Source organism: Rissa tridactyla, chromosome Z (assembly GCF_028500815.1).
Source record: "Rissa tridactyla isolate bRisTri1 chromosome Z, bRisTri1.patW.cur.20221130, whole genome shotgun sequence".
Classification (NCBI taxonomy): domain Eukaryota; kingdom Metazoa; phylum Chordata; class Aves; order Charadriiformes; family Laridae; genus Rissa; species Rissa tridactyla.
This window is the reverse complement of record NC_071497.1, coordinates 40,447,536-40,465,023: the sequence shown is the minus strand read 5'-3', so window position 1 is coordinate 40,465,023 and position 17,488 is coordinate 40,447,536. Positions and strand designations below refer to the sequence as shown.

Below are 17,488 nucleotides of genomic sequence, written 5' to 3'. Positions count from 1 at the left end.
AGTGAGTGATGTTTTCCTCAAACACACCTCTGCAATATGTTATCTTTTCCTTTAGTAATTATAAAAACAGAGAATCAGCAAATCAGAGAATAGTTTGGGGATAGAAAGGACCTTTACAGATCATCTAATCCAATCTCCCTGCCATGTGCAGGGACATCTTTTACTGGGTCAGGTTGCTCAAAACCTCATACAACCTGACCTTGAATACTTCCAGGGGCTGGATATCTAAAATTAACCTCTTTCAGTTTAAAACCATTAGCTTTTGTCTTGTCACTACAGACCCTTGTGAAAAATTTGTCTCCGTCTTTCTTATAAACTGCCTTTATATATTGAAAGGCTGCAGTAAGGCCTCTGCAGGGCCTTCTCTTCTCCAGACTGAACAACCCTAACTCTCTCTTAGGTTAGGGAGAGCCTTTCTCTCTATAAGCCTATAAAGAAAAAGCCTTTCTTTATAGGAGAGCTGTTCCAGCCCTCTGACCATGTTTGTGCCCCTCCTGTAGACCTGCTCTAACAGGTTTACGTCTGTCTTTTGCTGGGAAGCCCAGAGCTGGATGCAGTATTCTGCGTGGGATCTCACCAGAGCAGACCTGAGGGGCAGAATCTCCTCCCTTATCTGCTGGCCATGCTTCTTTTGATGCAGCCCAGAATACAATTGGCTTTCTGGGCTGCAAGCACACATTGCCAGCTGATATGCAATTTTTCATCCACCAGTATCGCCAAGTCCTTCTCTGCAGAGCTGCTCTAAAGCCATTCATCCCCTGTATTGATACTGGGGACTGCAAGGATTAGGCATGATCAGAGATACTAAATGATGTCCATCTAGTTCAAGTTAAGACTTCCCAAAGTCCTTTTCATTAAGTCTGGGGACTGAGGAATCTCACTGTGGAAGCACAAGACACTTGTGAGAAAACAGCTCATTCTAGCCCTCATATTGAGAACCTTGATTAAATTCATAGTTGCTCATGCGAAGCCATGAAGTAGTACACCATATAAATGGTGGAGCACAATGAACTGCTAACATTTCCATTCCATCTGAAAATTATATTGTCTGGTACTCTACTAGGAGTATTAAAAATACTTTACAAGAAACAAGTGAGGAAAAAATAGCAATTAAACTTTTAGTGCATAATAAGGTAGCTATTAAACAAGATATACATTTATTCTCTTTAGTAGTACCTCCATCATTTTAATATCTAAGTACTAAAAAAATGTCTGTGGAAGGTCTTGCAGAACAATGACATCCAACCTTAGGAACACAGGAACACACATATAAAAATACAATGTATATAGCTTATTAGGAGATCAGAGAGAATTAAAAAAAAACAAAAAAAAAAAACAAAAAAGAAAACAAAACGAAAAAACACCAAGAAAAAATAAAATCTAGTTCAGATAGAGAAAGTAATTTATAGATTAGTCTGAAATATAACCACCAAATGAAATGACTGTTAACATTACTTAATTAAAAGCTGCATAGAAATTAAAAGCCACACAGAAAGACAGAGTCATATGAAGAAATTGAGTAATAAGATCTCAAACATTTATACGTGTTGTAATTCAATTTGGTTTCATCATTCAAACAAATTAACTTTGTGTTAATTTCTTTTTTTAAAATCTATGTTATTTCTTTGTGAATATTTAATAACCAGCTTACGAAAGAGTCTACAAAGGAAAGATATTAAGCAACCATGCTATAAAAGAAGGATACGGCTTATTATAACTTAATCACTCATGAATTAACATGTCACTCATTTTTATATGGTTGAAGAAATCTTTAAAGAACACATGATAATGAATTCAAGAACTGTGCAGAAAGAATTATGCTCTGATTAAATTATCAAATATCATGTGTTTGTGTGAAAGTAAAGTCATAAGTCCTTGCCTGTAAGGGAACAAACCTGTCCAGACATCCCTAATTTAATTATTCAATCTCCAAACAGAGACTTGAGTTGCATCAGTGAGTGTAACAACAAACACTTCAAAAACTCAAGAAGAAGTTCCCCATATGGTTTTGTTATATAAAGTCTTTCTCAGAAGAGGATAAGATTTTTGCAGCAGTTTCTGTCTTCACAAAGAAAAACACAATTTCTCCTTATTCCTCCGATGTTTAACATAACACAAGAACATTAAATTGTTTCAGCATAGAGTGTCAAGATTTATTTTTATGTTTTTCAGCTACTATGTCATGCATTGTATTGCAACTTGAAACTGAATAAATTGCTCTGTGTGCAAGTCTACAGCTGTTAAAAGTGCCACCACCTTCAGCTGGTCTCTTAAAATGACACTGCATGGAAATAGTTTCCTTAACATACACCACCTAATTGAACTGCAATTGAAATAGCTCCTAAAAAACCAAATTCATCACTATTAACTACATACCGCTGACATTCTTACTAAGGAATTGACATTTTCAAATGGTGAGCCTAGGGAAACCTCTTGTCATTAAAATGGTACTCTTTGTGCATCAGTTATTTTAGATTATAACAAATACCAGGGATGATCCTATTATCACCCACAGAAACAGGATCAAAGTATTTATGTAAATTTCAGCATTATCTGTGGTCATTACTGACTCACAGTCTTTTCCTGAATTAAAATAATCAACTATTTAGAATTTTAGTCTAACCATTATACACCTGTAGAAACATAATGAACTTCACAGTTATGTTTCGCTTTTTTCTTTTTCTTTTTTTTTTTTCACCTCAAAGGAATTTTCATTTTGTGTCAGGAATTGAATTATAGAATCAATCTAAAAGAAATAGTGTCACAGAACTAAGATTAAGAAGGCCTCATCTTCAAATCCTGTGGCTGTTTCTTTGTTCTGCTTGGTTCTACTTTGCTCTCTTTGTCTGCCTTACACTGCCAAGCACATGATTTGTGAACATTTTAAATAAGTGATTCTAACTTTGTGTTTGTCCCAAATAGAATTTTTTTTTGTGAAATTTTCTCCCTCTTTTACACTCTTTTAATTCTATGGAGTTTGAAAGAGGTTTGGGGTCGTTAATTTCTAAGATAATTGTTTTATTTTTTATTTTTATTTCAGTAACTGCTTAGTTTACTTGCTGTATTTGTTATTGCTCAAAATAAACTAGAACTAAACAATATCATGAAGCTTTCTATATTCTGGCTTGAAAACTCCCCTGAAAGATGCTTTTGATTTCATTCCTATCACTCCAGTGGATATATTCTATACAAGATTAAATTATTCACACATTCAAATTTTAACTTATTTTCTAAGTACCAATGCAAAATGCAGTTTTTCTACTTGTTATTCACCTGTTTTTTCAGTTTACACATTACATTACTGGCACTAACTTGGCTTCTTTTTCACTGATAATATTCCTGCTTTATGAATATAAAATATGAAATATATGTTTGTGTACAGTTCAAAATAAATCTAGGATCAACTGATGCTTTGGATATCATCATAGTGTTTTCTGCCAAATTACCCATTGCTTCTGTGTTGTATTCCTCCAGCTAGTGGTCTCTTGTCATCTTCTTTTGTCCATCCAGAAACCAGTCCAATCCCAGGCTCATTTCCCCATCTTCATATATTCTTTGGAATCCCATATATCCACCTAAACTCTCTAGTCCTGTTTTTTCTGTCTGAGAACTCATTCTGGAATGACAATTTAAGCATTCTACAAGAAAGGAGTAAAATTCAATTTGTTTGCACGAAGGAGGCAGCTGTAATGCATGGAGTGTCAGAGTATAGTATAGTTCTGACGAAGGTGCTAGATGAATGTATTCATACTATCACATGGTGATGTTACTGCTTCTCATAGTTTTTAAAAAAGTCATGGAAGATGGAGAGTTGTTGTCAGCTTTGTCCTGCTCTCACATTTCATGAAAGGAGATTCCTGGCTAGGCAAGCAGTCTTGCTGTTCTCACGTCTAGTGCTAATAGCACTCACAAAAAATGAGGCACCGATTTGTGAAAGGGGGAGTCCACTTGCTCTCAAACTCAGTGAAAATGAAAGCTGGGAGCTGCTTCTCAGAATCCCAGCTGGATACTCTCTAACATGACTGTATCTTACTATATTTGCCTCATCGTCTTGTCCTCATGTATTTATTTACCAACAGGGATATGGGTCAGAAGAAGACTAGAGGGCATGCTTTCTGGAAATCTCAGCTCCACCCTGAGGGCTGCCTGGTGGTGTACACTACCAAAAGCAGACAATCTAGTCTCAATTCAGTTGTTAACTATGAAAATGACCCTTTAGCGCTAAATTATTCAGTCTCCTCAACTTCCCCATTTCTGTTTTTTCTTACTATAAATCTTTTCATTTTTTTTTTTTTTTTTTTTAATTTAGATTCAGACTTGCCACAGCTTACTGGAACACAACCTGATATTGGACATCCACTGTTCAAATTTAATGGACTGCTCTGTAATTAAGACCTCTAGAAAATAAAACCCATAATACTTATAATAATGTATAACTTTATAGGAAAATGAGTTACTTGATGCTTTGTGAACGCACTAACAAATCTTAATGGCTTAGCTTGACAGAGTAAGAAATCAACTGTTTACACTTCACAACTGAAAAAGGTGCTTAGATTTCTCAAATTTCCTAGATTATGCACATGAGCTTTACATACTGTATCTATTTCTGTTACCTGCAGTGATGTCATTCAGTGCTTTTCCTGGTTTATGAAGACTGATTTTAACTTTCCCATCATTCAGATATAAGAGGAAACCACCTGAAGCCTGGTGTAGTTTACTAGATAATAGAAGTCCCTCCTTGTTCCACGTGCGAAACTGGAAACTGATGAATATTTCGTCTTGCCCTGATGTGCCTGGAAGTGCCAGGTAACTACCGGAGTTCAGAAATGTAACAGGAACCACACGTGGCTCTAAACATGAGAAGGACATGTTGCCCTAGAAATAAATGAGACAAATATGGTATCAGGAACGTTCAGGGAAAAACAGTAATGAAAGCTTTTGTATGGAAACTACAGATTTTCAACACATTGCTCATAGCATCTAGTATTTGTAATACTGTGTTAGTCTAAAAATCAAGTATGAATACATAACATCATCATCAATTTGAGAGATGTTTACCTAGTTGTTTGACCAGAACAGGCATATCTGCCTGAGCAAAGAATGGCAAGGACCTTTGAGTGAGTGAGGTTAGATCGTAAACCACATGGGAGATTTAATGGTACTTCAGGAGTTAAACAGACTTGCTTTGTTTCTATTTTGGCTCAGCCTCGGGAAGCATTAAGGACTCAACAAATTTCTGAATGGCAGATAAAATGCCACTGAAAGCAAAGTTTGATACAAATATTTACACTGGTCTAAATTCTTGTACACAAAGAAAAATGTTGAGCTTGGATACCGGTTGTTTAAGGTAGTGTTAAACTGGAGAAAAAAACATTTTCCCAGACCAAGGAGTAATCTTTCCAAATCAGTGCAACTGAAGATGTGAACTCACCCCAATATTTGTTTTCACAAATAGTCAGAGAAAATTCCACATATAAACACTTGCTACTTCCAAATATAAAACACACACTTCATTAATCAGAAGGAAATGTGCTTTTAAACCAGCCCATATGGACCAGATCATGAGTTCTGTTTAGGCACCTAGCCTTTATTTCATGCTTGGGTGCTTCTCAAATCAACAGTTCTTTAAGTGTCTGAATAAACTTCCAGACAAGTTCATTGACAAACTCTGAGCTTAATCTGCAGTTGTGGTTGTGCTGAGTGATACAGATAAGAAGACCGGAAATGCAAAAATGCACTTTTTGCATTTGGTGTCAGAGTTAGTTAATACTTTATGACTCTTGACAGTGATACAGTATGCACTTTGATCTAATGACTTGCTGGCAATATAACTAATTTGTTCTGTACAGAAGATTACTAAAGGATTAATGTCTTTAGAATTTAAAGTACATTTAACTCCTGTTCAACACAGAGAGATTTTAAACTTCTGAACATACATAAAAATTTGACTTTATAGTAAAAAGCTAAAAAATAAATTTAAGAAAAATACTCACTGGCCCATGGCATGGCAAGACATTAAAGTTTATCTTTTTCATTTTCTTCAACAAAAATATATAAATAAATAAAACCTCTGTCTTACTAACTCAGCTGTTGAGAAATGAATAGTCAACTGAACTGACCCATAGTGAAAAGGCAAGCATCAGATTAATAAATCTTGTTAAATGCTAAAAGCTTACTATCTGCAGATTCCCCCTCCATATTAGCTGGACAGCTGCCTGATACTGTATCAGACCAGCAAAGTGGCTATTTGACAAGGATTCTATGGTAACATAGATGCTTTCTGATTCATTTACATTATAAAACACCTCCTAAATAGTTTTGAAAGTAGCACAACGGTTTAAATCATTTGGGAAGAAGATGATGCAATTTCCTATGACAATAATTTCACAGTTCCCCTTTCACTAGTCCACACAGAGACTCCTATAACTGCCTTCTCCCCAACATCCATCAGCATCATGGACAGGATATTACAGGATGGTATCAATTTAGCTAATTCTGGAATACTTCAGATGAGGTTCACATGAGAAGAGATGCCTGCCATGCATTTTTTTCTGGAACAGAGAACCGAATTTATTGTTTATATTCTAACTGAAATATAAATCAAAAGATTTGGAGCTTGAAAGAATTTAATATATTGTTAATTATTTTGTACTGATTGTTTCCATCATATCTCCACATTTCATGTTTCTAAGTGAACAAATACTGCAAATTGAGATGGCTTTTGTACAATCAGTAAGAAAACAAAGGGCTTAGTAAAATTTACAGAAAACCTTCTGTAACACAGAAGAAAGCTGGTTTGTTATTGGAACCTTTTCTCTAAATGGTAGGGATTCAGTTAATACAGAATTATTCTATATGTATTATTCTGTAATACACAACAGTGTATTCTATAATACACAACAGTGAGGTATCACACACATGTAAATATTATCTAAAGAGCTGAAGAATAAAATCCATCCTGGATTTCATTTATAAAAATTTATTTATTTTATTTTATTTATAAAAATATTTATAATATAATATAATATTTTATTATATTTTTGTTTATAAATATTTATTTATATACTGGATGAGTCTGTACAGCAGAAAATATAAAACAGCCCAATTAGGTGATTCCTTGATTTTTCTTTCATTAAACATCATAGATTTTACCAGAACTGTATGTTAACAAGTCCCATATGAAAATGGCTGTGGTTGTCTACTTTTCTCTATTTTACTTATTTATTATTTCTTAACTATGAATCTCTTACCACAATGTAGATCTGAGATTTATACCTCCTGGCCAGGTCAATAATGTTCATTCCGTTATAATAAATATTTTCAAAACATCCATGAAAGTTCCTGCGTGACAACATCCCTGATTTTCCAGGCACTGGAATCCCTCCAAAGCTGAGCTTAGAAAGAGAAGAGAAATCAATGATACTATTAAGTGATTTTCTAAGGAGAGAAGTTGAGAATAGCATAAGAGCAGAAGTCAAAGACTGGACAATAATGAATCTGCTACTTCATGGCTATTTCCTTATATCACTTCTATGTATTAACAGAACAGGCTAACAAAAATTAGGCTATGTCAAGTTATACATATGTGTTAAAATATTCTGAAATGTTGGCTTTTGTCTTTTCTTCTGAGGATGCCTCTTAACAGTTGTTTAGAACAGTCTTATCAGTTTTCTGTGTCCCTTACAGCCACAAAACCGAGGACACTAAGGACAAGTCCCAGTACATGCAGACCATGCTGGACAGTGAGAAAAGGAAGAAAATTCACTAATAACCTCTTTAGGAAATTTGAGCCTGACTTCTCCACTGTGTGCAAATCATAACTACCATAACAGAAGACAAAGTGCAAAAAATTAAATTATTCTAATGCAGATTCAAAACAAATGAAGGGAGATACTTTTTCCTTCTCAAAATTCTTAGGCTGTGCAGTTCCTTGATGTGATATCATAGGTTTACTTGGGTTCAGAAAGAGATTGGAAGATTCAATAAAATAAAAATCCATTGAGAGCTATTAAATTCAAAGAATATCACTCTGCCTTAATAGGTCCCTGAGGCAGAAACTGAAAGCAGTAGATTATTTTAGAAAAGCATTGCCACAAGCGTGCCCTGAGTTATGGACTATGTTTCTTGGGCACCATTGGAAACAGGACGCCAGTTTAAATGAACTTTTGAATTCACTCATTTCAAAGCTATTCTGGTTGACATTGTAGAAAAGGTCAGCTCAAAATATTTATCTTTTAATTTTGAAATTTCACTTAATATTTAAAATCATTTTATGAAAAAAAAATTAAATACATCATGGTTCACTAAGTCATTAAATTGAGAATTTTTTATAGCCAGAAATACTCATACTTTTTTTGTAAGTTTTTAGGCTTTTTTCTAGCTTTTGCTTTCCTTCCTATCTTATATTGGTAACACATACTTCAAACTTCAGTATGTGGAAAAGAGGAAAAATTAATTTGCAATACTGGTCAATTTAACAAAATAATTCTATTTGCTAGTCAGTTAACATTGTTGTTCCCTTTCTTTCTTCTCTCCTTTTTCTTTTTTTTTTAAATTGGTATGATCCTGCAAGCCTTGGCATTTTGACTTAGATTCATAAATTTTAAGCAGAATCACAAATTTAATCTTGTGAGTGATAGTTTTGAAATGGGATGATTTAGACACAGAACAGCATGAAATCTTACTTTAAACTGCTTAAAAACACAAATGAGTAGAATAAAGTAATTTAGATCTGTGGGTTCCAGACACTCTGCTCTACCACTCCTTGTCTCATCCAACAAACAGGACAGAGGCAAACATAAAGCAGCCAGTCATCACATTACAACTGTGAAATAGTGCTATTTTTAACCATAGGTGGGAAACAGTCACAGCAAATTACATCTGCTCCTTTTCATGTATCTACCATTTGTATAAGCAAGATCTTTCCATGGTACATTTGCCAGATTTAACAGGAATTTAAGGCTCAATCTAAACATTTCTAAAATGATTTTATGTTGATTTGTGGTAATTTTCATCAAGCCATAAAATAATAACTTTGAGTTGTGGCTCATTCCTTATGTTTACGTACTGTTTACCACATTTGCAGCACTACTGAAACAAAGATATTAAAATACTGAATTCTGAGATGCAAAAGATGGTCTTTTGAAACTTTTGAGCTGCAAGTCTAGTGGAGCATTAGTAATCTAAGAAGATATTTTTTTCTTTGATTCATTCCTTTAGGAGACAGAAAATCCCTAATGTCTGAAGCACTACAAAATTCTTTAAGTTCTGTCTCCTTTGTTTCACTGCATTTACATAGCAAAGTTAATAAATGTAATAAAGGAAAGGTAATTTTCACACCTCATAATCAAGGTCCAAATAACTGAATTCTCCTTTTGCATGAAAATGGTGAGTGTGTTTATCCACTGTAAAGTTTACTTGATCGTTAAAATGTTCAATGAGAACAGAATGCCAGTGTTGATCATCCAAAAGGCTGCCCAGAGTAATATTAAGTTGGGCATTAGAAGGATGAGTTTTAGTATCACCTTGAAAGAAGAAAAATAAAAACTATTAATTCCATATAAAAATATAATTATTCAAATATATACTGATAGTTTATCATACATTAAAATTCACAGAAAAAAATTAAAATAAGTTTTAGACAAATAATACCTAATAACAATTTTAGACGTTATGAGATGGTAGCTGTTACCTAAATTAATGAGTAGGGACAGCTTTCCTTTAATTAATTCCAGGGTGATGTAGTCTCCATTTTGTCCTTCTCTGTGGAGGAGAATTCCATCACTTTGCATTGTCTTAAACTTCAGAGAAATCACATCTTTCAGTGCACTCATGAGTTTTTGATTAAATGTGTAAATTAGACAACTTTTCCCATCAAAGCCAACCACCTCGGACCCTAGAAGTAAAGAAATGAAAGATAATGTATAATGCTGTGCCTAAAATAAACAGTTGCGTGTTACTTCAATATGATATGAAGGCTCACCACTAACATCCCTACATTCACCTGTGCCCCATAACGTGCAACTTATTTCTGCTCTTCCTCTTCTTCCCCAAATATTAAGACTGTCCTGTTTTAATGGTGATGCTATCATTAGAAAATAAAGCAAAGTGGGAAGAGATCTGTTTTCTATTCCAATCTAGTACTAATCTCACATGCTGAAAGATCTTCCTTGCCTTGGAGCCATCAAGTACTTTGACCATTTCTGTTCTTACTTATTCTTAGGATGAAAATCTCTATTAATTTATCTGCCATTAATCATAGAATCATAGAATCCTTATCGTTGGAAAGGACCTTTGAGATCATCGAGTCCAACCATACACACACACACAAAAAACCCTACAATCTCTGCCAGTAGAGCATGCCCTGAAGTGTCAAATCTAGATGTTTCTTAAACACCTCTAGGGATGGTGACTCAACCACCTCCCTGGGCAGGCTGTTCCAGTGCCTGACCACTCTTTCAGTAAAGTAATTCTGCCTAATATCTCATCTAAACCTCCCCTGCCACAACTTCAGACCATCTCCTCTGGTCCTGTCATTATTCACCTGGGAGAAGAGGCCAACACCCACCTCTCTACAACCTCCCTTCAGGTAGTTGTAGAGGGCAATGAGGTCTCCCCTCAGGCTCCTCTTCTCCAGACTAAACACACCCAGCTCCCTCAGCCTCTCCCCATATGACCTGGTCTCCAGACCCCTCACCAGCCTGGTAGCTCTCCTCTGGACATGCTCCAGCACTTCAATGTCCTTCTTGTACAGAGGGGCCCAGAACTGAACACAGTACTCGAGGTGAGGCCTCACCAGTTCCGAGTACAGAGGCATGATCACTTCCCTACTGCTGCTAGCCACGCTATTTGTGATACAAGCCAGAATGCTGTTGGCCACCTTGGACACCTGGGCACGCTGGTGGCTCATGTTAAGCTGGCCGTCCACCAGCACCCCCAGGTCCTTTTCTGCTGGACAGCCTTCTAGCCACTCTTTCCCAAGCCTGTAGCGTTGCATGGGGTTGTTGTGACCAAAATGCAGGATCCAGTACTTGGGTTAATTAATAAAATAAAGAAGAGACAAATCATGTCAATTATATTTAACAGATTTTCAGGGTCTTCATGCAAGCTGTAGATTTAAGCCACTATTAAAATCAATCTCAATATCTGTACAGAAGTTCAAAATAATATCATGGCATAATATTCTAGGAAAGAAATAAAAATATTCTAAAATGGAAACCTGTCAGCTGTGAGTAGGGCGTGGTTCTCTGCATCAAATGTTTTTTTTACTGTCATCATACACAATCATGACTTTAATTAAGCTGAATTACAGTTTTAGAACCGGAATACAGGACTTTGTGTTATCAGTTTTCCTGTATCACAGAATCACAAAAGGGCTGAAGTTACCATGCACCTCTGGCAATCATCCTGTCCAACTTCCACGCTTAAAGCAGGATCAGCACCACGAGGTTTCTTAGGACGATATTCAGTCATATTTTGAGTATTTCCAGGGATAGAGACCACACCTCTCTGGGCACCTCATGCCAGTGTTCAACGATCCTCAAATAAAAAACTGTATTTCAGTTCATGCCCGTTGTCTGTTGTCCTGTCTCTGGACACCACTGAAAAGTTCCTGGCTCTGTTTTCTTTATACCTTTCCATTACGTATTAATACACATGGGTAGGATTCCCCCAGAGCCTTCTACTTTCCAGTCCCAGCTCTCAAAGTCTACTGATATGGCAGACGTTCCAGTCCCTTAATCATACTCATGGCTTTTGCTGGATTTGCTCCTGTATGTCCATGTCTTTCTTGTAGTAGGGATCCCAGAATCAGACCCTGTAGTTCAGACATGTTTCATTACCATGGTTGAGTAGAGGGAAAGGATAACCTTCCTGGACCTGCTGGTAACACTCTTCCTAAAACAGCCCGGGGTGCTGTTGGCCTTTGCTGTTGCAAGGACATGTTGCCAGCTTATAGTCAACCTGGTGTCTACCAGAATCCTCATGTGTTTTTCTTCAAAGCCACCATCAGCCCCCAGTGTGTGCTGGTAAACTCTTGCTAGGATTGTTCCTCCACAGGTACAAGACTTTGCACTTCCCTTGTGTCCTGGGTTGAGCGACACAGGCCTAATTTATCTTCTAATGCTGGGGAAAACTCCACTTTTGGAAGACTCTAGTGTCTGAATTTGTGAAAACATTTACTTTATAGCCAGCTAGGCTACGTGGGATTCAAGGTCTCAGTGTTTTCAAGCCTTGCCAGGTGCAGGGATGAGGAGGAGTGAGGCCTGGGCATTTGACCCAGGCTGGCCAACAGGATTATTTCATACCATGAACACCACATTCTATCTAAATTAGAAAGCTTGCTGCGTAGTTTCTCTCTCCCTTGATGGCAGCAGTCCAGAGAAACTCCTTGGCCTGGTGCCTGACCCCTGAGGCCTTCCCTTCCTCCCAAAGCCATTGAGCTCACAGTGTCCGACTGGGAGTTCACAGCTTCCTGCTGATATAATTGGCTGAGTATAATTCTTGTATAACACATATTAATATCGGGATTAATACTGGTTCTTTAGTATTATTGTTAATTATTTAGTCTTATCCTATTAAATTTATTTATATTTCAACCCTTCTGTTTCCTTGCTTTCCCTGATTCTCCTTTCCAAGTGGGGAGAGGTCATCGGGTGATAGAATAATTGTCTAAATGACAATAAATTCTTATGGGTTTTCTCAAACTATAACACCTTGGTTGAACAGCATGAGATTCCTGTCAGCCCATTTACCCAGCCTGTTTAGGTACCTCTAAATGGCATTAAAACCCTCTGATGTGCCAATCAGTCCTCCAAATTTTTTTTGGCTGCAAACTTGCTGAATGTACACTCTGCCTCATCATCCAGATCATTAATGAAGCTGTTAAACAGCATTGAAACCAGTTTCAACCCATGGGATACACCACAAGTGAATAGACTCAGCTTTGTGCCTCTGATCCCAACTCTTTCAGCCAGGCAGTTCAGTCTGTTTTCAGTCCACTTCATTGTCCACGTAAATAGCCTGTGTTTATCAGTTGTTTGTGAGGACGTTAGGGGAGACAGTATCAATACTCTCGCTAAACTCAAGATAAACACCAAACACTCCCTTTCACTCACAAGCTAGTTATATCACTGTTATATCACTATCACTGTAGTTATTAGTTTGGTCAGGCATGATTTCTCCTTTATAAATCCATGCTGACTATTTATAATAATTTCCTCAACTTTACATGCTTGGAAATGATGTCTAGGATTATTGGCTCCTTCACCTTCCCAGGGACTGAAATGAGGTTGACCTCATTTATATATATTTATATATTTATATATATATTTCCCTAGGTATTACTTCTTACACTTGTTGAAAATAAGAGTGATATTTGCTCTCTTCCTGTCTTTAGAAATCTCATCCAGTTGCCCCTACCTTTCAAAGATAAACAAGTATCACCTCAGAATGACTGTGGCCAGTCCTCACAACACTATGGGTGTATGCCAATAGGTCCCTGGACTTACATATGTCCTACTTGTTCAAATGTTACATAGCCTCGGCCTCCTTCTACTGAGGGCACTGAGATTGTAGTATTTCCACTTCCTCCCTCCCTTACTCTCATCTTTCCCGTGGGCCTCAGAGACCGCAGATTCCTGAAGGCAAATCTTACCAGCAAAGATCAATGTGAAGAGGGCACAGAGTACCTTAGCCTTATCCATCTCTCTTGCTCCTAGGCTCCCTGCCCCACTCAGCAGTGAGCCTGTATTGTTCCTAGTCTTCCCTTTTCTGCAGATGTACCCATGGAAGCCCTCCTTATTGTATTCTGTGACCTTTATCAGTTTCAAATACAAGTGGTTTGACTTTCCTAACCACATCCCTGCATGCTCAGACAATGTGTTTGAGTTTCTCCTGGATCATCTGACCTTGTTTCCACCTCTTATACGCTTCCTTTTCATCCCTGATCTCAGTTAGGGGCTTCTGTCTCATCCATGCAGACCTCCTGCTACTTTTGCTAGATTTCGTACTTGCTGGGATTGACCTTTCTTGAGCTTGGAGGAAACGATCCTTGAAAATTAACCAGTTCTCCTGGATCCCTCTTGTCTTCAGGACCACCTCCCATGTTACTTTTCCAATCAAGTCCCTGACCATGAAAAAGCCTGCTCTCCTGAAGGCCAGGGCTGTGATCCTGCTATTTGCTTTGTTCTCTTCTCTCAGGATCTTGAACATCATAGTCTCATGGTTGTTACAGCCAACACTGCCCCAGCTTTCACATCCTCCATCAGTTCTCCCTTGTTTGTAAGTATACGGGACAACAGAGTGTGACATCTTGTCAGCCCTTGATCACCTGTGTTGGGAAGTTATCATCCAAGAATTCCAGAAAACTCCTGGATTGCTTATGCCCTGCTATATTGTCCCACCAGTGGATATCAGGGTGATTAAAGTCCACAATAAGGACCAGGGTCTATGAGCATGAGTCTTCTTCCAGTTGTCTGAAGAAGGCCTCATCCATTTCTCCCATGTTAGGCAGTCTGTAGCAAACATCCACCACAATGCCACCACCTTTGGTCTGTCCTCTAATCCTAATCTATAATCTCTGAGCTGTCTCGTTATCTGTCCCCAGGCAGAGCTCCATGCACCCCTGGTGCTTGCTCACATGAATGTTAACTGCCTTTCCTCATTTTCCCAGCTAGCCCTTTCTAAACAGCCTGTATCCATTTATGGCATCACTCAAGTCATGTGAGCTGTTGACCATGTCTCTATGGTCATGATGAGATTGTAGTATTTCAAATGCATGAAGACCTCAATTTCTTTTGTGTGTTGCCCATGTCGTGTGCATTAGCACACAGGCACTGCAGAAAGCCATCGACATGTGTTGATTTCTCAGAAGTAGTCCCCCATTATGTTGCCCTCTGAGTAGCACTTCCCTGTTTTTGTATTTGCACTTGAGATTGTCAAATGTTTGCACTTCAGTGCTGGTTTATTGTTTCCATGATGGACTCTCTTGTCCACGCTGCCCTGAAGCCTTTGTCAAACCAGTCCGCCACTTACTTACTTGATTTTGGTCCATCATCTCCCTCCCCCATCATTCCTAGTTTAGAGCTCTCCTCACCAGGTTGGCCAGCCTGTAGGAAAAGATGCTTTTGCTCTACATGGTGAGGTGGATTATGTGTCTTCCTAGCAACTCTTGATCCTGAAAGAGTGTACCAATGTTGTTAAATCCGAATAATTGCTGCTGTGCAACTAGCTGTTGATGCAAAGCATCCACCCTGTCCTCCTCAAGCACTTTTCTCATCAGGAACAAGGAAAATGCCACCTGAGATCCTATGCCCTTGCCCCTTGCTTCTAAAGCCATGTAGTCATGCTTAATACACATCAGGTCTCCCCAGGCAGTACTGTTGGTGCCCACACGGGAAAGCAGCAGAACAGGATACTCTGAAGGCTGGACAAGGCTCAACAGTCTGCCCACACCTCAACAATCTGTCCACAAAGTGCAGAATCTAAGTCCCTACCAAGCAGCAAATCTCCCTAGAAACAGGGAAGGGAAGGGAATGCACTTATATTGCATTTTCAAAAACTTTTGTTAAGTGAATGCAGCTCTGTTTTTTAATATAGTTTGTTCATTTTCTTCACATATTCATAAAGTACTTCTTACTTATGAAGAATACATTTACCAAATATACAATCAATAAACATGACATTCTACTTAGAAATGAATCCTAGGTTAACTGTTTTACTTCATTACAACACTGAAAGACTGTGGACAGTAAAAGCATTAATCAATGTCAAATTTAAATAACAAATTTTAATTTTAATAGCTTCAATAAAAATTTCAAGAATAGAACTTTTACTTTGTTATGTATCTATCAAACCAGCTAACTAGATATATTCTTAGTAAGTACTGAAAAAAGCAGTTTTTTTTATTTGAGAACATACTCTACTTATTAGTTATTGAGACACAAACATAAATATTTAGCACTGCTTTCCAAAATCCCTTTTACTATTATGCAGCACTAGCTCCTAAGAAGCAAAATCTACTCTGTCTAAATTTGGAAAATAAACAAAATGAAACCTTCCCTCCACCACCATGCATGAATGAAGATTGTGAAAGGGATACAGATGTTAATCAAAATTCTTGTAACATTCCTCACACATATTTTGTCTTCACCATCTGTGCATTGCCACTAGAAATAAATTGAAAGAGTTGTGAGAGATAAAGCTTGGGTCTCCTACACTGTTATCAGTATAGAAAGAATGAGCCCAAATACTCAAGGTGCCATAACGTTTTCATATTTACCAACTACTGTCAGCTTCTAATAGTCCCTAGACTTGAACATCAGTCTCCATGGGTTTTCTCTACTCTACTATTATAAATAAGGAAAATTAAAAAAGGTTGATTTCTTTATAAACACTCATCTTTTGTTATCACAATTTACAATGGGTCTTTCTCAAATTAATGTAATCCATATCCTTAGTCTACTGTGAAAATACCTTTGGAAGTGATGAAATGTCTCTGAAAAACTGGAAATTCTGGAAACCTCCTCACACACCATAGGATCAAGTGTACTAGTGATCCTGAGCAAAAGTTTTAGTTGCAATACATTTGAAAAATGATTAGATCTTTGTTTTGAAAAAAACTTAGAACAGTGCAAACTGTTTAGCATTTTTTTATTGTTTTTAGGTATTCTTAGTCCTGACCAATTGTATTAAAACAAGACATTTGCTCTCTGGTCCTTTACAGTTTTGGGGAAAGCAGCCCCAAAGAGGTTCACAGTGTTCAGAAAAGTTAGGTAAATCAGGGCCTAGGTATTGCTTGCAACAAAGCCTTTGCGGGGCCGGGGTGGGGCGGGGAGAGGCGGGAAGCAGAATGGGGGAAGTTGCATAGTGAGATTGTTCTCAATCAACAATACTTAAAATTAACTTTTATACAATCACATTCACATCAAGCCCTAGAAAGCGCATTATTGCAATTATGAAGAGCATAGGAAGTCCTTTCTTTGACAGATGTAACTGTGCCATAGATTTTATGTATTCCATCCAGCGACGGAATGCTTAAAAAAGAGTGTTAATAGTGTTAGAGGACTCTGGAAGAGGGTTTGCATATCACAGTATCTGCAGGGCTTATTGTTAGGCATCTGACAATGTTTTAATGGAAGACATGCATTTCGTTGCCAGTTATCCATCTCCTACAATTTTATATAATTTTCATTTTCACATTTAAACCCCTCTGTCTGTCATATGGAAAAGCCTTTTCTTTTTTTTTTCTATTTTTAGTCTTCTAGTTTTTCAGAGAATGGTATGAAAAAGAGCATGTTGTAATGGAGAAACAAGTAAACTATTGTTTATTGGTTTTAGTGGCAGCGGAGAGCTTAAACTGAACTCTGCTTTATGTGACTTAATTGTCTCAATCTGACTTTTCAGAAACAAGACATAGGAAATGTCTGTAGAGATTCCTCAGTCTCTTTTGCACACACTAAATAGGGAGAACTCGGGCAGAGGCTGAGAG

At 37.4% G+C, this 17,488-nt stretch overlaps 1 protein-coding gene across 1 annotated transcript in view; it reads right to left on the bottom strand.

The window, feature by feature from the left end:
• The window catches only part of CNTNAP4 (contactin associated protein family member 4), a 241,172-nt gene that overhangs the window by 66,127 nt on the left and 157,557 nt on the right, over nt 1–17,488 (bottom strand). The window contains exons 5-8 of the mRNA XM_054186786.1: nt 9,692–9,895; nt 9,340–9,524; nt 7,251–7,394; nt 4,614–4,875 (exon numbers count right to left, since the gene is read on the bottom strand). Coding sequence (XP_054042761.1) covers nt 4,614–4,875; nt 7,251–7,394; nt 9,340–9,524; nt 9,692–9,895 — 795 coding nt within the window. The remainder of the gene's footprint in view (nt 1–4,613; nt 4,876–7,250; nt 7,395–9,339; nt 9,525–9,691; nt 9,896–17,488) is intronic.